The following is a 24,866-nucleotide window of genomic DNA, read 5'->3' on the forward strand; positions in this document are numbered from 1 at the left end:
CTCTCTTTTAGGTCTAATCCTCTTTTAAAGCCATCCAAGTAGGTGGCTATCTTGAGCTTGTTTGGAGGGTCTAGCAGGGGAGCGCAGCTATCGTATACCCTTGACCGAAGAACGGTACACTCCTTCTATCTGGGATGGTCGTCCTCTTCCACCGAGTGCGCAGCTTCGGGAGGGAAGCACATGGAGCGGTGAGGGAGGAAGGGGACACCCGCCTAGCCAGCCAGATCAGCCGAATCAACCCTGGCGATCAATGGGGTGACAGATGTCGCAGCCAGATCGCCCTCACATCCAGAAAGATGGAAAGGACTTGCTGAAATAGCTAATTGAACTAGAATACAAAAAAGGGAGGTGTGAGGAGGTCGATGAAACAAGTATATGAAAGGTAAAGACATGGAAAGGTTGGATGTGTTTTTAAATGTTTTTGTTCTGTTTTTTTTCGTTTTCCTGTAATTTTTTTATCTATTGTAAGGTATTGTTTTGTTTAATTTTCTATTGTTCTTTTTCTCTTTCTGTAACTTTTAAACTCCTAATAAATATCATTTTTTAAAAAAAAAAGTAGGTGGCTATCATCGGCTTCTGTAGGAGCGAGTCCCATAGTTTAACTATGCACTGCATGAAGCAGTACTTTCTTTTATCTGCCCTGACTCTTTCAACATTCAGCTTCATTAAATGTCCTTAAGTTCTAGTGTTATGAAGAAGAAAAAACTTTTCTCTATCGCCTTTTCCATGCCGCATCACTCCTTACTCGCGTTTTCTCTAAACTAAGAAGTCCCAAAAGCTTCAACCTTTCTTCACAGGGAAGTTGCTCCATCCCCTTGATCATTTTGGTTGCCCTCTTCTGAATCTTTTCCAACCCTACAATATTCTTTTTGAGATGAGGTGACACAGCATTCCTTTTTTTTAAAATGATATTTATTGAAATTTTGCAGACAATAAAAGATTACAAAATTAAAAATAAGAAATAAAAAAGAACAACAATAATAAAAGAAAAAGAGATACAAAAATACAAAGACAAAATACATAAAAAGTAAAAAAGGAAAAAGAAGTTAAAAAGAAATCAATATTTTCATGTCTTATATTTCATTTACTTGTTTCCTGACCTCCTCACACCCCCCTTTTTTGTATTCCAGTTCACATGGTTAATTCAGCAAATCCTTACCCTCTATCATTTATCTTTACTCAATATCTTAACCTAATATAACTATATATTTTCAACCATTGTCAATCCGTATTTACATATTCTTGTTAATCTTTTTACCAATACCGCTTATTTTCAATCCAACATCCCTTTAACATTCATTAATTTTACAGTATTTCTGCAAGTAGTCTTTAAATTTCTTCCAGTCTTCTTCCACCACCTCTTCTCCCTGATCTCGGATTCTGCCAGTCATTTCTGCCAGTTCCATGTAGCCCATCACCTTCATCTGCCATTCTTCCAGTGTGGGTAAATCTTGTGTCTTCCAATACTTTGCAATCAATATTCTTGCTGCTGTTGTCGCATACATAAAAAAAGTTCTGTCCTTCTTTGGCACCAATTGGCCGACTATGCCCAAGAGAAAGGCCTCTGGTTTCTTCAGGAAGGTATATTTAAATACCTTTTTCATTTCATTATAGATCATCTCCCAGAAAGCCTTAATCTTTGGGCACGTCCACCAAAGGTGAAAGAATGTACCTTCAGTTTCTTTACATTTCCAACATTTATTATCGGGCAAATGATAGATTTTTGCAAGGTTGACTGGTGTCATGTACCACCTATATATCATTTTCATAATATTCTCTCTTAAGGCATTACATGCCGTAAATTTCATACCAGTGTTCCACAACTGTTCCCAGTCAGCAAACATAATGTTATGCCCAACATCTTGTGCCCATTTAATCATAGCAGATTTAACCGTTTCATCCTGAGTGTTCCATTTTAACAGCAAATTATACATTCTTGAAAGTATCTTAGTTTTGGGATCTAACAATTCTGTTTCCAACTTTGATTTTTCCACCTGGAAGCCAATTTTTTTATCCAAATTATATACCTCTTATTTGGTAATAATGAAGCCAATCTCGCACTCTATCTTTTAGTTTCTCAAAGCTCTGCAATTTCAATTTGTCTCCTTCTTGCTCCAAAATCTCCCAATATTTTGGCCATTTGGCCTCCATATTGGGCCTTTGCCTCCATTGGTGACAACCACCTTGGGGTGGTGACACAGCATTCCAAATGTAGTTGCACCATAGATTTGTATCATGGCATTATGCTACTGGCAGTTTTACTTTCAATTCCTTTTCTGATTATACCTAGCATGGAATTTGCCTTTTTCACAGCCACTGCACACTGGGTCGACATCTTCATCGAACTATCTATGATGACCTCCCATTCTATGACTGCTAAGCTTACTCATGAGTCTTTGGTAAGGTACCTCATCCAAAGCTTTTTGAAAGTCATAGTACACAATAACAACTGGATCACCTCTATAAGTTTGTTGACACTCTCAGAGAACTCGAATAGGTTCATGAGACAGGACCTAGAATCATAGAGTTGGAATAGACCACAAGGGCCATCGACCTGCTGTTGCAGAAGCCATGCTGTCTCCCACTTCAGCAAGGTTTGTACTTCTATATGCTTGATTATCCTATCTGCAACAAAACTTTCCACCAGTTTTCCTGGGGCACATATTAAGCTAACCAACATATACATTCCAGCATCCATTCTTAAAGACTCATGCTACCTTACCTGAAAATACATGACCTATAGAAATCTAGCAAATATCTACTTCAATCGAAGTCCATTCACTGAATACCTAAGGACTAAGAATTCACATAGCTGGCACAGAAATCTGATGCTAGTTTCCCACCTCCTCAAATTCTACTTTCTAATTTGAAGGTATTTTTCCTCACTTTGCACTGCATCTTGACTGTGCCTCAGTCAATCATAAAATGATTTGCAAATGCTTACAGACTGCCCGTGGACTGCATCAGCTGGTTTTCCATTCGAATCCAAGCCACCGTGGACATAAGAAGAATTCTTTCCATAGAACCTGTGAAAGAGCAATTTACATCCATTTCATCAATGTACAATTCCATCACATGGTCCTTTGCAGCACTAAAATGTTAGCCATATTGTTGACTTTAGGCGTAAGCAATCTTTTGTTTCGATGTGGGCTGATGGAAGTTATCAAACCAGTTTCTGCAACTGCTCGTTTTCAATAACAAGTCTTTTAACTGTCTGTCTCCAAGGAACACAATCCCAACTTTATCATGTTTACCTAACCACCACTGGTAACTAGAAGTTCCCTGCAGGTAACAATCTACATACTGGTGGCACTCAGCTCCCAATCACTACTGGTGACCATAATACTGATGTTAAAAAGCATGGGGGACAAGATGAAACCCTGCAGTATATACTACAGTCAACTGCTAAGGAGTTGAGTAGCAGTCCTCTGATGCCTCTTCTCTGGTAAAGGTCATCAGCCTGTGCCTCAAGGCTCTTTCAGTTCTGATTTTAGGCCCAAAGCCAGATTGAAATGAGGCCAGATAATCCTTTTCCTCCAAGCACATCTGAAGCTGACCACCACTCAACAACCTTGCCCACCTACCCCACATGGTTTTCTCAATGTATAGTTCCATGCAAGTGTCTATAGTTCACATAGTCACTTAGGCTTCCATCCACTGCAGTATTGCAAAACAATGCGTTTGATAACAAATGGACTTGCTGTGCCCTGTTGGTTGTTGTTCTGGAGTAAGGTTCCATGTGATTGTGAAGCACCGTGGCAACAATGAGCTATTATGACTTGCTTATTGAATTGTATTGTTTTGATTAATTTGTTGCTGTTGTTTGCTTTATTTATAAGCTATTGTGTTTGATATTATAATGAATGCAATGTTTGGAGTTTTTAAAAATGTTATTGTGATTAATGTGAGCCACTTTGAGCTCAACATTTGTTGTTGGAAAAGTGAAATACAAATATTAAATCAAATAAAAAACCAGGTTTTCACAGATTGCTAAATTTGCCTTATTTTGTTAAGCAGTCCTTTCACATTAGAAGTCCCTTGCTGTTTGGATTAAGAGCTCTACTGTATGTAGAAAAGAGCTCTGCTTTTTGTGTAATTCACTGTTCAATAAATTAAGATGATGCAGTCCACATATTGCCTGTAGCCTGATGTGGTCTTCGCAAGGAACTCTCATCTCAGGCACAGGCAAACTCAGCCCTCCAGATGTTTTGGGACTACAACTCCCATCATCCCTGACCACTGGTCCTGTTAGCTAGGAATGAAAGGAGTTGTCCCAAAACATCTGGAGGGCCGAGTTTGCCTATGCATGTCTTATCTCCTTATATTTGCATTTTATTTGCCTGGAGGCTGGGTTATAGGGGAAGATGAGACTGAGGTTTTGCTGATCCTGCAGGAGCTACAACTTCCATGGAAGAAACCAACCTGGAAACTACTTTTGTATGGAGTTTTATTATTACTATTTTAGGGCAATGCAAGAATAGTGAGTGACAAGAAGAATGTTAAAACTCAGAAGATTATAGGCAATATCCAACTAAATCATATTCAGAGAAGACTCAATGAGATCAATAGGCTCAAGACCACTGATTTCAATGAGTCTTTTCTGAATATTACTAACACTGAATATCAATTTATTACTTCACAGTGGTGATAGAAGAGGGAATCTGGTCCTGGAGCATATACAACTCTGGCTCAAATTTAAACAGCGGGGAGGACAGAGAATGGAAGAGATGTAGAAGTTTATCTGCAAATTCTACATTGCACCCATAATTTTTGTTTTGCTTTTGGCAAATTAAACTTGTGAAGAGGAGCCAGTATTTCTGTACAACAGTGCCCCTGATTCTGAAATATTATTTTAATTATAATTCAAATAGGAGACTTTACCTGTGCAAGAAGTCTGGTGCTTGGTTCAGCAGAATATAATACTGTCTTACAAACTCCCGCCCAACCAGCAGGGGACTTGGCTTCTCCATCACCATTTCTTTGGTCAACTGAAAACTGAAGACCAAAACATTTGTGAAAATATATCCAATACTCATCCTTGCCAAGGAAAGCTTATATAAACTATAACCAATTTCTCACACAGTTGCCAATTTACTGCACACACTGCTAAATTACTTGAAATATTTCAATGGTAGGTAAAAGAAGACAATAATCCAAATATAGCTTCTTGAAGTGATTATATATAAAAAAAACAAGTGCCCAAAATTTCAAGTATAGCAGCAGAAAATTGGTGGCAAGCAAGTAAATCTTCTTGTAGAATTTAAGAGGCTATATATGGCTGTACTAATTCCCATTAACCTTGTCTGACTTCAGTAGCTGAACTGAAAGGCTTCAAGAAAAGGTGCAATGACCTTTAAGTTCACATACAGTAAGTCATCTAAGCAATAAGCTGGGACATGATACCTCTTATCTAGGAACCCAATTTTTTACTTGATTGGCTCTCCACCTACCCATTTTGCCAAACTCTTCGCGTGCACGCACACCTCACAAACAACCCCCCACAAGAAAACAGTGGAGTCCAGAGCAGAGTAGGGTAAGGTGCACAAAAGGTTTCTGCAGTAGCAAAATTTGGGCACCATCATTCCTTCACCCACCTTTCAGTAAGCTGGATTATTATTTTTTGTACACAAACAATGCTCTTCACTTGAAAACACATTTTATAAGAATGATCATTCCCCTCCATAACAGTACATCTGTTAAAGTCAACTATTCAATTGTTTTCCATTGAAAAATAGCCACTTCACAATACAGTACACATTTCCTAATGCATAAATTTGAATCCTATGCTCTTTCAGCTCATGTGTAGTACGAACCCAGAGGGAAACTTAATCACTCACTAGCCCATCCCACTGCACATCCATAAGAAGCCTAGCACGGGCAAATGTATTCCTGCAGACCATGTTCTTATCTTCATCCAGCACAGAGGGAACCTGACTAGCCAAAAGTGAGAAACAGGGCTTTCCTTTGTCAGGAGTAGGATGGGTCTTTAAAAGCTGAACTGCCATTGGAGCTTTGTCCTTATTCTTGTTGACTGAACTGGAAAGACAATAATGCATTCACCTTCATGATCATGGTATTGGGCTGCAGGAGTTGCCAGAAGGAGGTGTACAAGGTGCCATACAACAGTCTTAAGGACCCCACTCTGTATTTGCGTAGGGTTTGCTCCTTAGCCTTTTCTTCTCCCAAAGACAAGGCAGCTGCTGTTTAGGATCAGTATTTCCCTTCTCCTAGATGGGCTACCTTTCCAGGTTGACAAGCCCCATCTGTCCCTCACTTCCCTGTACAGCAAATGCAGGAACCGCCTTCTTGACAGAGGGACACACTATTTGTCTCATCCACCCAATCTGCCACAACCTGTATTTGCATGCATAGCCGAGTGCATTGTAGGGACCAAAAGTTGACGAACTACTCCGAAGGAGCAGTGTCCCCACCAGAGGTACTACCCCCTCCCCTAACATCCCATACACCAGTAAAACAATTAAATACCAGTAAAACAATTAAAGTTGATGTTTTATTGTCTTATGGCTGTATTAGGAAAAACCCTGTGATCCTATCTGGATACAAATCTAAAAGTGATACAGTCTAAAAGTGGGGGGGGGACTGTCTAAAATAAAATGAAGATTGAACCTTTATCTCAGCTACCAGCTAAGCAATATATCATAAACTTGGGGGAAAGAGTGGATATAAATACATCAAACAAATAGATAATATCACACACAGGTGTTGTAGGAGAGTCAGAGTGGCCTAGTAGACAAGGCCTTAAATTTGGGCCCCCCTTCCATGTTCCAAGAAATATAAACATATTGGTGGTCTTAGAAAACTACAAGTCTGAGTTTTAAAAATGGAAACAATCATCTACCACACTGAGTTATCACAAGGAGTATAAGTGCTCTACAAAGGTCTGGCTACATCAAGCATCAGCACATTTGAGAAAAGCCAGCAGTAATTTTACATTTACACTATGAAAGAGTTTTGATGTATAGTAAAGTTAACCATAATGCTTGCCTGTGGCTGTTGAGTTTTTCTAATATTAAACAGTAACATAAATGAGAACTCTTAAATATAGGTTGGTCATGACTAACTGAGCATTATATGGTTTGAATTTTCATTGTTGCTTAATTCAAACAACAACAACAGAAAGAAAGAAAGAAAGAAAGAAAGAAAGAAAGAAAGAAAGAAAGAAAGAAAGAAAGAATCTTTGGAGGGCAAAAAAGAACTAGGTTTTCTAAAAAAAATTAAGACATATCAGGTGGTATCCAACTAAACAGTTCTGCTAGTGCAACCAACAAAACAGAACTTCTCTTCATCTCCTTTCCCCATGCACTCCCTATATCTGCTCCTGAGGGTTTGGGAACCCCAGAACAAATTTAGTGGCAGCAGGGGGGGGTGGAGTCTTGTAGCACAGCCAAAATTGCCTACACTACCATAACTGTTTAGTTGGCTACCACCCAGTCATTTAATGCATAGTCACTAAGAAAGATCACTAGATGGCTTAGGTAAGTTGGTTTGTACTAAGGGTTACTTTTTAAACCTGAACTGCTTGATCTACCCCCTTAGTTTAAATCTGCAATAGGCTAACATGGCATTGAGAAAAATGTATGTTTAAGGTGGTTCATACCTGCTTTCAAATTTACATCAAACTTTAGTGCATGAACAGTTATGTATCATTCAACTACTATTTTTAATGACTTATCTGAAAACAGGCCATAACCCCAAGTGCTTAAATTACTAATATGCCAACATTTACATTCCCAAGCACACTGAAGTTTGACATCTGTCAGACTTGACACACATTTGTTTAGAGCTGCTTCCAGAGAGGTGGCTCCTAAAATTAATAATCACCTTTCTTTCAGTGTAAGATGCAAGTGGAATTGCAATTGGTTTTCCATGCTATTAGAGATATTGCACTTCTATATGTTCTGTTCACACTAGTGGGAGTGACATAACTGCTATAGATGGGAAGAATGTCCAGTTCACCTGAGCAGCCACCTGAAGCTCAGCACATCTTCACTATGTGTACAATTTTATCAACCAGCCTTTTAAATTGACCTTTAATCAGCATCAAGACTTTTCTGATATATTTTCTCCCCAAAAGTAACATATTATTGAAATGTAACTTAAAAATGAAACCACAAGAAGGCATTAGTTTTGCAGCACATATTAGTCCGTGCACATAGTAGCAGCATAACAAAGGTCTGTGACCGATAGAGCAGAGCATGTAATTTACTTCCAATACATTACTCAACACTTTTACACAGCAGTCCAAGGCATGCTGGTTGTGGTGGTGGTGGTGGGCGGGAGGGGGGGATTTTTTCAAGATAAAATATTGCAGTCTGACTACTGCAGTGCAATCAGAATATTAAGTCTTCAGAATTTCTGGATTTTTCAATGGCCTGGTCTCGTCTTTACAAAACAGTCAATACGTATGTTAAGTTTCCCTTGTGTTGAAGAAGAGTTATCCAGGTTTGGTGACTGTTTAATGTTTTTATGTCTGGAATTATTAACACAAGCAACTCAGAATTGTGGAAAATCTCTTGCAGCAAGGAAATTACAACTACACAAAAACACATTTAAAGGGAAGGGCACGCTTTTAAAGAAAAGCACATGCTTTCATGAAATACAGTAGGTTCTTGGTTCAATACCTGAATCTCCAGCTTGGGAAGGAATCCCATGAGTGGGCCAATGGGATGGACAAATCATCTGACTCAATTAAGTTAATTTCCTATGTACCTACTATGATTCCCAACTATAAAGAGCCACAAATAAAAGTAGAGTAAGAAAAATGTTTATTGCTGTACGTGGCTTCACAAAACAGTGGCAAATATCAAGCTCAGCCTATCCACTGACACCCTAATGCAAATTATTCTTGTATCCCCAGTCCCCATTGCACGTCTGCCAAAGTCACCTTACAAAGACTCTTTTTCCAGGCTAAAAGAGGTCCAGCCATTTAAGCCCTTCCTATTATAGACTGAGGAAGGGGAATCATGTGATCAAAGCTGCTATATTTGAGCTCATCTCCTTAAAGGGAGATGAGAAAAGTCTACAACTCTTCTTGTACAGTATGGCCATTTTATACCCAAATTACCCTACTACAAACTCAACAAAAAACCCTGGAAGCATTCACTTGTTTCACAGCTGCATTTCATTTCAGTCATGTTGCAAACCGAGAAATATCCAAGAATCCTTTATTTCTGTCACCTATTAATGAATGAATCAGCTGGAAGCTATAGAGGGTTCTTATGACCATAAACACTTTGTACGATTAAATTTCACCCTACATGTAAGTTCCAGAATAGGGCTGGGCGATATCTGGTTTTCCACATTGTGATGTATAACCAGCTAAACATCACAATATACTGAAATATCACAATGCCTGAAATAAGGATGGAGCTGTGTAGTCATTGGCTGGCTTCATGGGTTTTGCATTTGATTTTTGCATAGTGCGCGCACGCACACACACACACACACACACACACACACACACACATTAAGGCTAGGCAACGTATCAATACATAGTCAAAAAATCGGTTTAAAGTCCACATTATGGTAACAGTTTCATAATATTCAACATAGTGATATATCGTGAATCATGATGTGTATGCTATGTAAAAAAAAATTGTGATGTGGGAAAAACCGTGAAGCCAATCACTGCTTCTCTCATGATTCCTGTCGCTTTGTACTATAAAATAACAGTTGTAACAATGTTACAGGTAAGTAAAAATGTATCAGTTTTAGACTCCTAAACAGTAGCAGTTGTCAGGACATTACCTCGTGCACCTCTACATAGTTAGAGCTTTATTTCAGACATCGTGATATATCAGTATATTACAATAAGGCTGGTGATATTTCACAATGCTGAAAGCAATACATTGTTCAGCCCTACCACACATCATGATTCGCAATATGCCAGGTCAAAAATTATGAAACTGATATCATATGGACTTCAAACTGGTTTTGGATATATCAGCATATTGCCCAATGCTACCACCTGTCCTACTACAGCTACCTTTCCTAACCACAATTACAGAAGACCTCCTCCAGGCACACACAGAGGTTAAGTGCCCATGCTGTTTTTGGCAGCACAAAGTACCACTTTACACTTAGGAACTCACATGGCACAACTGGTCATCATCTCTTGCATTCAACCAACTACAATTTGTCTAAAATTTGTGTAACATATACTTATCTACAAAGCAAGAGAGATATGACTTTCCATATTCAGCTACTTCTCATTCATTCTGCTTTTCCAATCTCCCAATATTAAGACAGACACTATGAGCAACCCCAGCCAATATGAATAATTCTGGAGATTTCTTGATTTGGACCTACTTTTGGAAGTTGGAACAAACTGTTTCAGTTCTGCCTCCCTTTTACCACTGTTGCACCTTGGGCTAAATGAAGGACACCGGCTGATGTACAGAAATTCAATCTTTACGTGCTCTGTAACTCACTAACCTGGCTCCAACAGATACTCAGAACTGAAGGTCACCCTTTTTTATGACGAGCCTGATTGAGAGAACATTTCACAGTCTAGCAATTACTGCATACTCAAGACCTATTATATTTCAAAGACTTACAAACTAAATTGCTTAATATCAAATAATGATGCTATAACCACATTAAACATTTCTTACTGCCTGATTCTCTGCATGTTTACTCAAAATGAAGGCCCACTGTGCTGGATGAGGCTTACTCCCTTGTAAGTATATGTAGGACTAATCTCAGGCTGCAGTTGAATACTCACCCAAGAATTAGCCCCCTTTAAGTCAATGTAGCTGAGTAGACATGTACAGGAATGGCACTCCTAATCTCTGTGTTTGTGCCTGAGGCTTACACCATCTCAAACACCAGAATTGATTTTAATTCATTGGAAATATTGTCTATTTTCTCCAGAGTAAAAATATTGTCATTTAAGAATGGAGCTGTGTTCCATATGCTTTGCACAAACAGAACTGGGGGATCCTATACTCCCAGAGGACTGGGGGGGGCTCTTAAGTCCAATAGCTTAGCCTCCTACATATTCTTAGTAGGAGGTATTAATAAATAAGAGGGCAATCTAACACGCATAAATGGTATTTGACTTGGGGGGGATCTAAAAAAAATAATTACCTCACATTAAGTATAGTTTTATTTGTTCATTTGATAATATATCTTTATTTTCCAACTCAAATAAGTCCACAAGAAGCCTTCAAGGAATAAAGTGTTATAAACCACAAACTTTAACAAAAAACAGGTAAGTCCAGTAGTAGGACCAACACCCTTCATCTGAGTGCACTTAAGTTAAGATGCATGTGGCTTAGATTCAATGTGTGATCTTAGTTGCTAAGAAACTAATCTCAATGACTTAGAAATCCAAAGTTATATTTAATATTGATGGTTGGGTAGCAGAACTGTTAGAATTGCCATCCCTAGAGTGTGTGATGTCATACAATTACCTTACACAAATTTAATGCCATGAGAAACACCATTCCACAGTGCATTGATGGCTATTGTATATTGCTCCAAGCAAGAAACATTGCGACCCAATACTTTTATCTGGCTCCTAGCCAAACTGACAACAAAAATTCCCTCCCAACATTTATACTGAGTCGCACCTTCCTACTGACAGAAAACATTTCAACTGTGCATTCACAGAAGTGAGGCAGCATACAACATAAATTATTAGGAGCTTGTTTTCTTTTGAATAATTTTATATCATGTGAGAAAGGCCTGGTTCGTGTCACTTTAAACTAGGCATAGGCAAACTCGGCCCTCCAGATGTTTTGGAACTGCAACTCCCATCATCCCTAGCTAACAGGACCAGTGGTCATGGATGATGGGAGTTGTAGTCCCAAAACATCTGAAGGGCCGAGTTTGCCTATGCCTGTTTTAAACAATAAATGAAACATTGGGATAAAGCAAGCAGCATGCTGGTTTGCAGCACTGTGGCGCTCCTCTTCCAATTCTACCCACAGGACCCTGGAGAGAAAGCAAGAGAGAAGCTGACTTGGCATTATATGTCAACCAGTGCTCATGCCTTGTAACTAGTATTCTGCACATTCTTGCTATATCACATTTAACTTTTAACAATGATTTACTGTAGTGTGCCAACTGGGCCACTGAATTTGCTTTCCTGGGTTCTAAGATTAATGTTGTTGGTTTGTTTTTTTTAAAAAAAACCTATATTGTTATTTGTAAAGAAAATAAGTATTAAGACATCAATTGACTGATTCCTGCTATTTTTAAGCTTTAGCATGGGGGTCCCGACATTAAATAATTCAAAAGCAAAGAAAATCTTTGAGGTGTCGATTACAGGTACCACAAAGTTTACCCATCTACTCAGAAGTTCCATTTTTGCTCAATTTGTTGGAGCTACAGATGTGACAATGCCAGGCTAGTCTATAAAGAAGTATGAGTTGCTTGGATCAATTTTGAATATATCTCCTGTGAATGCCGACAGTTTGCCATTATGAAAACCACCACATGTACTTCGGCTCTTGAACAGCAGTTGAAGGTCAGCGTCAACGAACAATGGTTTTCTAGCCAAGACACTGAATGTCTTCCTGGAGAAATGGAAGGTTTCTCCTTCTTTAAAGAAAGTACTGACCATTAGTTAGGTAATTTATATATAGCTTTTCATTTCAGAAAGCTAAGAAAGCCTTATTCTGAGTTGGATCTTTGGCCCATCTTCAGCTTTGTACATACTATACCTTTAAAGCACACTCAAAGCATATCCTTTCCCTCTAAGAATTCTACTCATGCCTCTGTAGCTTTGCATTTGCTGTGGCTAACCAAACCACAATTTAAAACCATGGTTAAACTAAAGGAGTTGGATTAGCTCATAAGGCCAAATCATAGTTCAAACAAGTCAGTTTATAAACCAACAAACCGTGGCATCACATAATGGTTTGTTATCTGAGAACAAACCATGAGTTGGCATACTTCAGACATTTAAATCAGACCTCACTTTGACTACCCCAACCATGAGAGTCAGATCTATCTAAGCAATCCTATCGGCCAATGCAAAATGCTACTGTGTGCCTTCTACTGACTAAGACACATTCAACCTGTGTTACAGCAATTTCATCAGATACTACTGTTTCTGAGTTCAATTAAGAGTATTAGTTTCTGTGTTAAGAACCCTTCAAGTCACTGAACACCAACTTGGACTAGTTGCATTCAGAAAATAAAGCCCTGTTTTATGGCCCCTTCGTTACCTGAAGTATGATTTCCTGCAGCTAGAAGCAGAGCACTTGCAGCAGTGGCTCTGCATGTATGGAGCCAAGTTCACATTCAGACCTGCTAAGACTAAGTAGTGTATCTGTGCTGATCTTTATATGACTAATCTTCTGGCAGGCTTTTGAATGAGTTTAGCTGCCATTATATAAGCACATAGAGAACAAGAACTTATCATTTGCTCTGGTTGAACTGTGGATTTCTGGATTTTCAGTGGCTGTAAGCATCTTCAGCTGCTCATATCAGTATTGCACTCAAAGTAAAAACCTCTCTTAAACCAGGATTTGCTTAAACAATTGCTACCTAATAAAAACAAGAAAGGAAGCAATACAACTGGATTCTTTTGCTGGCTCAGACCTTGATGACCAGAAATATGTAGTCATAAAGCACACATATTTACATAATAAAGAAAATGTTTGCACGTAGAATTCTAGGTGCTGTCTTTTTGGGGGAGGGGGACAAGCCAAGCAAGTCCCAAGGATTGAACAAAGGGAAATTCATCACCCCAAAGCTGCTGCTTTTGTAGCCAGTTTTGCACTAAGCAGCCACCTTATTTCAAGGATAACCTGCACAAGTTAAACCAAAATTTTCCCTCCAGAAAACTTTACATGTAGCGCTGGAAAGAAAACATATATGGGAAGAGGAGGCTCATGTCCATATGCTCAGCTGGTATGATTTCATGTACAGTACTTTGGTTCAACTATTATTTTTGTAGCACTGACCCAAGCCCTCCCACAAGTGTACATGCGCTTAGTACACACAGTGAAACTAAAAGTACTGTATCAGGACCAGTTTAAACAAAATCCTATCAAACTATTTTATTATATTTGAGAAGCAATTCTACACCACAAACTTCATCCTCTCTTCTCCTACATGCTGAAATAGCAGCATCCTATTGAATAAAATTGGACGGGTAGCACTGTGGGCTTGCCAATCGGAAGGTCTGAGGTTCGAATCCTCACGACAGGGTGAGCTCCCATTGCTTGGTCCCAGCTCCTGCCAACCTAACAGTTCAAAAGCACATCAAAGTGCAAATAGATAAATAGGTACCGCTCCAGCAGGAAGGTAAACAGTGTTTCTGTGCGCTGCTCTGCTTCCACCAGAAGCGGCTTAGTCATGCTGGCCACATGACCCAGAAAAACTGTCTGCAGACAAATGTCGGCTCCCTCGGCCAGTAAAGCGAGATGAGCATCGCAACCCCAGTCGTCCGCGACTGGACTTAATTGTCAGGGGTCCTTTACCTTTTTACTGAATGCAAACTAGGAAACTGTAGCTTAATCTCAGGCTACAAACTCAGATATCAAACCAGGATAAGATTATGGTTGGAAAACAGTTTAAGCCAGTTTCCCAGTTCAGATATAATGGAAGACTATGGTTTAACAAACCCCAGACATTGTCAGCTGCGACACACAAGAGAAAGGAGGGCAGAACAGAAGCACAAGGCTCTCAGTCAAATAAACCATGGTTTACTGGGCAGAGATCATTAGAAAGCTAACTGGACATCAGTTGTTCCCTTCATGTCTGAAGAAAATCAGAAGACAGATGGGGCTTGTTAACCTGGAAAGTTGGCCATCTAGGAGACCTTAAACTCTGACCTCAAACTCTGCTGCCTTGTGACTATACTCATTCGTGAGAAAGGCTTCAGGAGTAAACTGCCAAGGAAAAATCCTTTTACGCTACCTTGTGGGACATCTCCAGGAGAAGGAAAGGCTAAGGACTAAACCCTACACAAATCCAGAGTCCCCAAGGCAGTAGGATGGCACTTTGCTCGCCTCATTCTGGCAATTCCTGCAGTCAAGCTAGTGCCACATGTACTGTTTTGCTTTCCTTTGAACTACATCAGCAAGGCTGGGAGTGGCAGAGGTGGCGTTGTCATCTGGACAGCTGAGATACGCTGCCAAGACTTCTACACTGGAGTTTTTCAGATGGTGCACTCTATTGTCTCTCAAGACAGATGGATGCCAACAACAATGTGTCTTACTGCTTCCCATCTTTCACACAGATTAGCAGAATAAAAAAATACATACATACCCTATTTATTCACAAGTACTAGAAAACAGAGGGATTTGTCCTACATCTTCTATCCATCCCAGGTACAGTAATTCTCAACAATGGGCAGCACTGATGTAAGGTAGAACACTTTTCATTAATTTATTTTTCTATGGGAAGTGTTCTAGCCCTCGGCCAGTGGTTTTCAAACAGTGTGCTGTGGTACCCTGGGGTGCCTTGAATGATGGTCAGAGGTGCCACGGACAACACTGGCCTCTGTCCCTCTTTCCTTCCCTCGTTCCTATGATGCCCTCTTGTGTGTCTGCCTCACAAAGGCTTGCACAGCTGTTTATTGCAATAGCCCTGGCTATAAGCTCTGCAGGCGAATGGTGCCTCTGGGAAGCACCTGGGGGGGCAGTTCAGAAACCAGGGACAGCAGCAGCAGCAGCTGTCTGGAAGACTCCCAAGGAGAAGGGAGAGGACTGAGGGAACACTCCACCAAGGAGGGTGTTCGAAAAAGGGTGAGAGGCTGCCAGCTCTGCAGGCAAGAGGTGACATAACTGGACTTCTGAGCCCCACGGGAGTGTCGCAGAAAGAATGTAGTTGGTTAAGGGAGCCGTGGACTCAAAAAGTTTGAAAACCTCTGCCCTAGGCATCAGAAAACTTTCCAGCAAACCCACATCACTGTTGTGCAGAGAATCTTGAACTTCCTGTTGGGTATCAAGACCGAGCTACTACCAGCATGCTTTCATCGCATACTCACCTTTAAGTCTAGAAATGGGCTCACATCAAAGAAAGCCATTTGTCAAAGTCCATGTGCAAATACGAGTGTTTTATTATTCTGGCATACCAATATTGATGCCACAGCAGGTGCAGTGTTCAAAACTCCTATTGTTCTAGGCGCATTTGAGACAGGGAATTTCATTAGGACGAGCAGTTTCTGAGTGCAGTATTGTGCCTATGATTTCAGATTAAAACTGCATAGTGGAAGGAAAGGTGGAGCTTTTTCTGCTTCCCCACTTCCAGCTACTCTCTGAAGACTGGAGACCCTCTTAAGAATATTAGGGGAGTGGGCAGGGGAGATCTAAACCATGTGAAAAATGAACATATTTTAGCTGAAGTTCATTTTTAGCTTTGTATTCTTGATATTAAAAAAACGCACCTACACACACCTATTTCCTAGGTTTAAGGCGCCATTTAGCTCCTAGCTTTCATCTCTGTTTCTAACACTGAGTAGATGTGATAGATATGCGGCTCTACAGATGTTAGACTGCAACTCTCACCATCCCCAATAACTTTCTGGCTGGGGATGATGGAAGTCATAGTTCACAAACACCTGGAGGACCACAGGTTCAACCCCCGCCCCCAGGGCTTGCAAGGTTGTAAAGATGTTGATGTAACGTGCAAGAAATACTTTAAACATTAAACATAACTTTTCTTAGGCAATGTTAACATTTAAGGTGCTGAAAACATTCAATCCTTAAAATTCCTTATTTTACCTAAATGTAAATCATAAAGGTAAAGGTACCCCTGCCCGTCAGGGCCAGTCGTGACCGACTCTAGGGTTGCGTGCTCATCTCGCTCAAGAGGCCGGGAGCCGGCGCTGTCTGAAGACACTTCATGTGGCCAGCGTGACGAAGCTGCTCTGGAGAGCCTGCACCAGCGCAGCACACGGAAACTCCGTTTACCTTCCCGCTATAAAGCGGTCTCTACTTGCACTTAGGGGTGCTTTCGAACTGCTAGGTAGGCAGGAGCTGGGACCGAACGACGGGAGCTCACCCCGCTACGGGGATTCGAACCGCCCACCTTACGATCAACAAGTCCTAGGCACTGAGGTTTTACCCACAGCGCCACCCGCGTCCCAAAATGTAAATCATAGTGGTTTGCAAATAGTCAGAAGTGAAATGCAACTGCTAAACTGATTTGCACCTTCTGGATTTCACTCAAGACTTATTTTATAGAGTGCATAAGATCCAGTAAAGTGTTTAAACTGCCCAGTCTGTACTTAAGTGTGGTTTTGACTTAAACACCACTGAAGATGGGTGATATCACGTTTAAAACACAGAATAACATTTCAGAAATGAAACTGAATTCAGAACTATGAATTTGAGTGACTGTCACATGCAAACTGTTTGGAGTGTGGGGAGAGGTAAAAATGTAGTTAATCCTAAACAGTTTTATGTAAAAGCTTTTTTCAAACTCATATTTCACAATTATTTCTTCAACAGCAGGTTTGCCGTTTGGGGGTGCTTCTGGATCCAGCTCTATCTCTGGAGGCTTAGGTAGCCTCAGTGGCTAGAAGTGCCTTTTACCAACCACGGCTGGTTTGACAGGTACAGCCATTCCTGGACCAGGAAAGTCTTGCCACAGTAGTTCATGTGTTGGTTGCTTCAAGACTGGATTACTGCAATGCGCTCTATATGTGGGGCTTCCCTTGTGCTTGATCTAGAAGCTGCTGTTAGTGCAGAATGCTGCACCATGACTACTGAGTGACGCCTTGTCAGCATATAACACCTATGCTCAGAAATCTGCACTGGTTGCCAATTTGCTACTGGGCAAAGTTCAAGGTGCTACTATTGGTACATAAAGCCCTCAACAACTTGGGACCAGTTTACCTACAAGATCACCTTATCCCATGTGCCACCCAACCTCTTCAGTCAGCAGAATTGACACTACTACAGGTGTCACATAATGCCCATTCCACATTTGTAAGAACCTGGTCACTTAATGTGACACTCCCTGCACTTTGGAATTCACTGCATATTGAGATCAAGCACTAATAAATTTATGTACGTATAATCAAAAACATGTATAAATAAATGCACGTGTTGATTTTTAGTTTGAACAGGGGTATAATTTTCAAACCTACTGTAATTTTGTAGCTGCTTTTCCTGGCTATCTAGGGATTAGCTATTGATCACTACAACCCTACATTTTTCCCAATCTTAAAAAGCCAATGTCAGTTTAGTGAAGGGATAGGAAACCTTATGCCCTTCAAATGCTGATGGAACTCCAATCTCCACCAGTTCCAGTTAAGTATTACCAACGCTCAGAGTTCTGCAGTGTAGAGGGTAGGGTCACAATTTTATTTACTTTATATAGAAGATCTCAGGGCAAGTTATAATTTAAAAGCAATAGGCCAATAACACACAGTTAAAATTTTCCAGTACAGTTCAACAATACAAGGATCTGAGATGGGATAGTGGAATGTAGTTATACGTAACTTGGATGGCCTGGAAGAAAATAAAAGTTCACTCCAGTGGTTCCTATCCAAACCTCAAGGGAAAGGACGCTCTATAATGGAGCTGCATTGCCAAAAAGGCCTCCTCTGATCTGAAAGCCCATACAGTTTGGGGAAAGTAGCTTCTTCAGGTAACCTGAGCCTAAGCTATTCAGATCTTTATTTGCCAAAACCAGTATCTTGGTCTGGAATGGTTTAAGTTCTGGTTTAGCAATATCTGGAGTACATCAGGTTTCTCACCCCCTAGTTTAGAGCATCACAACTCTAAAATTCTACTGCAACTTTCAAGCAGCGGACTATGAGTGGGTAAATTTAGAGAGCATTAATCCACCACAAAATGGCCCATCAAGGCATTTCTCTTGTCTTCTTGCTTGTTTTATTCCTAGACTTTTAAGTCTAGGTGAGTGAGCAGAAGTACATTGTAAGGAAATTTATCCAACTACCTTATTTTCTTAGTTTGTCTTTGTTAAGGTATCCTTAGCTTAAAAGTCAATAAGCCAGTAGCATATCTGAAATTTGTAAGTCCTCTCCATATAAAAGAAAGCAGAAGTTTGTTTCATGTAGTTTGTCTTTAAAAATGACCTGTAGGGAATACCTATTATTAACTCCTTTAAATTATTAGCGTATGAACAACCAAAAAAGGAATCTGTTAAATCCAACATTTCATTACCCAAGACCCTATTGATTATACATATACAATCTAAAACTCCTGAGATTGTTTTATTCAAATACAAAAAGTTCAGTACACCAGGTGAAAATTTTAGTCTAAAATGGATTCTACCACCAGGGTCTGCTATTTTTAGATATAATAGTTCAAGCAGCACTTCCAGTTAAGTACACAGAAGAGCATGTCTGGACAGCACAATGCAAACTTTACCATTGCTGTTTTGGCTGCTACAAACAGAAGTGCAAAAAAGATTTGATGCCAAGCAATTGATAAATTCATTTAAGTCTCATTTATGCATTTAGCAAATTTGAAATGGTTGGCATCTTTGTGAAACCTTATGGGAACACATGATGGTATTTCTCCACTTAACCATACAGAACACCTTAGCAGCGGAATTATCTTTTACTTAATGACTGACCAGAGCCCTGCAAGTGCCCCCAAAACAGTAGTTCTTAATAAATGGGCGTTTTTCTATAGCTTAGTAGTCTGCCTGCGTTTCCTAAACCTAGCACTGTGTCCATGGGAGAGGCAGACAAAAATAGCACAAACTGGAAACATGGCTACTTGCTACAAATACTCCGCAATAGATTATGATGCAGCCACCTGACACAACCAGATTTCAATTATCAGAAAAACATGCCCGTGAACGATTCCCATTAAAGCTATTTCAATAGAAAAACTAATAGTTTTTAGTAAGATCCTGGAAATTACTAGAAGCTCCAGGCATGCTTAATCTAGTTTCTATGAACACGCCAAGACTGACCTTGAGCAAGTGTCCTTACTTTTCTGCTTTTATTACTTTATTTTTTACAGGCAAAAACTTGTTGGGAGGGCTTTGGTTTTTTGGCTTTTAGGCGTCCACAGCACAGGGTTGTTTAAAACACTACCGATCTCATCTCTCAAGTGAAAGGCTACGTCACTTTAAAACAAAGCTACTTAGCTCTCTATATTCCAGCCTAGCTTTTTTGCCTGCGCGCTAGGGAAAAGCAGGCTGCGTGCGGCAAGGGACAAAAGCTTGCAGCTCCGTCTGCCTGGCCTTGCACAATGAAGCACAGCTCACTTCCGCGGCCCCTTTTCACAAGCGTCTGCCCCACTGAAAAGGAGCACTATTATGCTCCGGTTCCTACGCAGCTACTCCCGCGGACAAGGGAACGGAGCGGCGTCTCGCACCTCCCGTCGCTTTCCTCCTCCGCCCCCTACACCGGTGGAACGAGTACCGTTCGTGCATTTCCGCTCTTTCACAAAGCTCGCGGGTTTTTGTTTGGTGGGGTGGGTGGTTCTGGAGGCGCGAGAGAAGCGCGGGGAGGGCGGCAACGGCGCTTCAAGAGGGTCCCGTTCCCCCTGCCCACCCCCCTCCCTTTTGTAGGCCGCTTTACATGCACGATCAGGAACCTTCATAGTTAGTTATTCATAGCGCGGGGCGCCGCCTCCTCCGCATGTCAGAAAGGAGACCCTCGTCGTTAAGCCAGCACCGAGTTCCCTTCGCAGGCCAGCGCAGCGACCCGTTAACAGCCGCCCAGCCGCTCTCTCTGCCCACTTCTTCTAGATCACGCAATTCCCCGCACGGGCGGGTCCTTCTCGCCTTGCTTTTGCTACCCAGAGGGCTTGTTAACGGCTCAGGCCCGGCCACGCAGAGGGTGCCCCGCTCGCCGCTCCCCGTTATGCCCCAACCTCCCCTTTCTCCCCCTCCTCAATATACCGCCAGGCCGGCCAGGCAAACGCCCGTCAGCCCCGAGCGCCCCCTCGGCTCAGCGGACACCCCCACCGCTTGCCCACCCGCCACCGGCGTCCCGCTCCCGCCCCGAGGCTGAAGGCCGCGGGGCGAAAAGCGGCGCGGGACAAGGAGGGGGAGGAGCGCCGCCGCAGTAGCCGCCGGGACCCCGCGTGTCTATGGCGACGGTGGCGGCGGCGGAGACGCCACAGGGGTACGCGGCCCCCTCGACCCCCGTGAAGGACGTGACCCCTCTGCGCCCCTCCCGCACCAACCTGCGGGCGAGGCGGAGCTGGACGCGGAGGAGGAGGAGGCGGTTTCACTCCGTACAAGGCGGGCAGGCAGGCCGAAGGGGACGAGAAGCACCTCACGCAACAGCGTGCTCAGCCACCGGCTAAATATACCCGGCGCGCAACCTAACATTATGGCATGCCCGCAGCCAGTTAGGAGCCGGCTCGATGCCCAGCTCGGAGAACGATAGGCCGTAAGGGAAGGAGGGGAGGCGGTTGACATCCAGAGAGGCCAATCGCGCCACAGCGAGCGCAAAGCCGGTTAGTAGGACTGACGTCCGTATTAGTCAATAGCTGTTGCGGAAAGAGTTCTGAAGGCGGAGATGGTCATCGCCGATTCGGACGAAGACCAATGAGGCGACGCTCCTTTCGTTATTAGGAGAAAGGTTCTGTGGAGGTGTGGCTACTTTGCCCGCCAAGGATAGGTGCGCTGCACAGTAGAAACCCTGGAAACTGAGGCCTGGAAACCCCGTGTGAGGAAAGGCGTGGCTCCAGAGCGGCACCGGGCATACAGTCCAATTACGAAGGACGTTACCCTGTGACGGGCAGGCGAGGAGCTCGGGCTTATTAAAGAAACACACTTTGCCTTAAAAGAAACAAAAACCCTTTTCTTCAAGATTCCTCTTAAACCTCTCAAAGTCGCATTGCCCACTATAATCCCCCTCACCAAACACCACTAGTTACCCAAAACACAGACACTCTAAAAATAAGTGCTTGAAATCAGCTGCCTTCCTTAATAATCCCATAATTAGCTTCCATAAAGGAGATGAGCCCCGCAACCCTAGAGTCGTCTGCTACTGGACTTAACTGTCAGGGGTCTTTTACCTTTTAATTGTCATAGCATGAGTATCTTCAGTCACATTGGATTAGATCAGTACCACTGTATGTGGGGGCTACGCTTGAATACATTTTGGAAACTGCAACCACTATTGGCACATGTACATTGGCTGCCTTTATCAATCAATCAATAATTTCATTTGTGTGCCTCCTTTCCAAAATCAATACCTTGCTCAAGACAGCTTACAACATATGTTTGTAGTTATGTAACTTTAAAAAAACAACAACACAAAAGTACAGTGGTACCCCGCAAGACGAATGCCTCGCAAGACGAAAAACGCACAAGGCGAAAGAGTTTTCCGTTTTTTTAGCCGTTCCACAAGACGAATTTCCCTATGGGCTTGCTTCGCAAGACGAAACGTCTTGCGAGTTCTTGCGAGTTTGTTTCCTTTTTCTTAAAGCCACTTAGCCGCTAAGCCGTTAATAGCCGCTAAGCCGCTAATAGCCGTGCTTCACAAGACGAAAAAACCGCAAGACGAAGAGACTCGCGGAATGGATTAATTTCGTCTTGCGAGGCACCACTGTAGTCATAATAAACAAAACACCAAAAAGAACACAGCTGAACAATTTCCACATAAATCATAAGATACAAAATAAAGATACAAAAAATTGACCGCAACAACAACCCTTTCCCAGCAAAAACCTCTAAATAATACCCCAGCCCAGGATTCTGGTCAGGAGCCTCAGCTTTTGTAGCTGGAGTCAGTCAGGGCCTCACCCTCCCATACCAGGTGCAAAAGGTGCTACTTTACTGAAATTTGGCAGGATTCATCCCCTCATAAGGAGATACTCTGCTTGCAAATTGGATCTAATTCTGCTAAAAACAAGAAAGTGAGATTGTTCTTTTGTTGGAGGAGGTCTAAATTTTGGAAGGTGTCCAATACAAAAAAAAAACCCTTCTGGACCTATTTGTCTATAATTTGGCAGGTCTTACCTACTAAGGAGATGCCTGTATGCCTGCTAACTTCATCCACTTGTGTCAAAAGGAAAACAAGCGACAGGGATATTTTTTTCAGGATAAGAGTTAGAGGTTGTTTCTATGGAACCTCAATAATATACATTTAAAACAGCAGCACTGAATCCTAGATAAAGGCAGCCTAGATAAACAGGCGTCCTATTGGGAAGACCCAGTTCTCTGAGTGCATGTTCTGGAAGTTGGGCAATAGGGGCAGTACAGGATTCCTTTTGGTGTACCAATCTCCCCGCTGCACCAAGGATCCCCTGCCCGAGCTGCTTCAGGTCGTGGCGGATGTTCTCCTGGAGACACCTAGTTTGGTTGTCCTAGGGGATTTTAATATCCATGCCGACACGACCTTACAAGGGGCCGCTCGGGACTTTGTGGAAAGCATGGCCTCCATGGGGCTGTCCCTGAATAAGTTGGGCCCAACCCATAGCGGCGGACATGCCTTGGACCTGGTGTTTACCTCTATGGATGTTGGGGATCTGACACTAAGTAAAAGCGAAACGAAAGAAGTGCCATGGTCAGACCACTTCCTGGTGCAACTGGACTTCTCTGCGACCCTTCCCCTCTGCAGGGAGGTGGGACCGATTCGGATGGTCCGCCCCCGCCACTTAATGGATCCAAATGGTTTCCAGAGAGTGGTAGGGGATGCTTTATCCCATGTTGATGGCCTTTCAGCTGATTGCCTGGTGGCCCACTGGAATGTGGAGTTAACCAGGGCTATTGACTGTTTGGCTCCGAAGCGCCCTCTCCGATTGCATGGAGCCCGGACAGCCCTGTGGTTTTCCACGGATCTGAGGGCAATGAAACAATTGTTGAGACGGCTAGAGCGCCGCTGGCGGATGACCCATTTTGAAGCTGACTGGACACAGGTTAGAGCTCAATGTCGAGCCTACCAAGTGGCGGTAGCGACGGCGAAGAAGACTTTCTTCACCACCTCTATTGCATCTGCAGAAAACAGCAGCAGGAGACTTTTTCAGGTGGTCCGCAATTTAGCGGAACCACCTGCCACTAGTACGGGCCACATGATCTCCTGCAATGATTTTGCAAAGTTTTTTGCAGAAAAGTCGCTCAGATTCAGGAAGAGGTAGACGCCACCGTGGGAGCAGGGCCGGGGCGGGAGAGTGCTAGAGTCCTGTCTAGTCAAATTGCGTGGGATCAATTCCAATCTGTTACCTCCGAGGATGTAGACAGGCTGCTTGGACGAGTGAAACCAACCACCTGTCTCCTTGATCCTTGCCCATCCTGGCTTATAAAAGCTAGCCGGGAAGGGCTGGGCGATGGGCTTCGTGGGGTGGTGAATGCTTCCCTCCATAAGGGAGCCTTCCCAGACCCGCTGAAAGAGGCGGTTATTAAACTTCTTCTTTAAAAAACATCTTTAGATGCGGCCACGATGGCCAACTATCGCCCAGTCTCAAATCTTCCATTCTTGGGCAAGGTGATTGAGCGAGTGGTTGCTGAACAACTCCAGGCACGCCTGGAAGAAGCGGACCATTTGGATCCCTTCCAGTCGGGATTCAGGCCTCATCACGGGACTGAAACTGCCTTGGTTGATGATCTCTGGCGGGCTAGGGACAAAGGTGAGAGCTGTTTCCTAGTTCTGCTGGATCTCTCAGCAGCGTTTGATACAATCAACCATAACATCCTTCAGGAACGTCTTGAGGGGCTAGGAGCTGGGGGCACTGTCATACAGTGGTTCCGCTCCTTCCTCCTGGGCTGTGTTCCGAAAGTGGTGGGGGGGGATGAGTGTTCAGACCCCTGGGTTCTCACTTGTGGGGGTGCCTCAGGGTTCTGTCCTTTCCCCCATGCTTTTCAACATCTACATGCAGCCGCTGGGAGAGATCATCAGGGGATTTGGGCTGGGTGTTCATCAGTATGCGGATGATACCCAGCTCTACCTCTCTTTCAAATCAGAACCAGTGAAGGCGGTGACGGTCCTGTGTGAGTGTCTGGAG

General features: G+C 42.6%; 1 protein-coding gene across 2 annotated transcripts in view; it reads right to left on the reverse strand.

Annotated features, from left to right (window-relative positions):
• G3BP1 (G3BP stress granule assembly factor 1) overlaps positions 1-21,276 on the reverse strand; it is a 29,513-nt gene extending 8,237 nt beyond the window's left edge. The window contains exons 1-3 of one of the 2 annotated variants that reach the window (XM_081181130.1): positions 21,099-21,276; positions 4,882-4,995; positions 2,945-3,026 (exon numbers count right to left, since the gene is read on the reverse strand). In XM_081181130.1, the coding sequence (XP_081037256.1) occupies positions 2,945-3,026; positions 4,882-4,976 (177 nt within the window). In that variant the 5' untranslated portion in view covers positions 4,977-4,995; positions 21,099-21,276. The remainder of the gene's footprint in view (positions 1-2,944; positions 3,027-4,881; positions 4,996-21,098) is intronic. The other variant, XM_081181131.1, reaches the window with a different exon arrangement.
• Between the last annotated feature and the right edge of the window lie 3,590 nt (positions 21,277-24,866).

Source organism: Podarcis bocagei, assembly GCF_964188305.1.
Source record: "Podarcis bocagei genome assembly, chromosome: 2".
NCBI classification, from domain to species: Eukaryota; Metazoa; Chordata; class Lepidosauria; order Squamata; family Lacertidae; genus Podarcis; species Podarcis bocagei.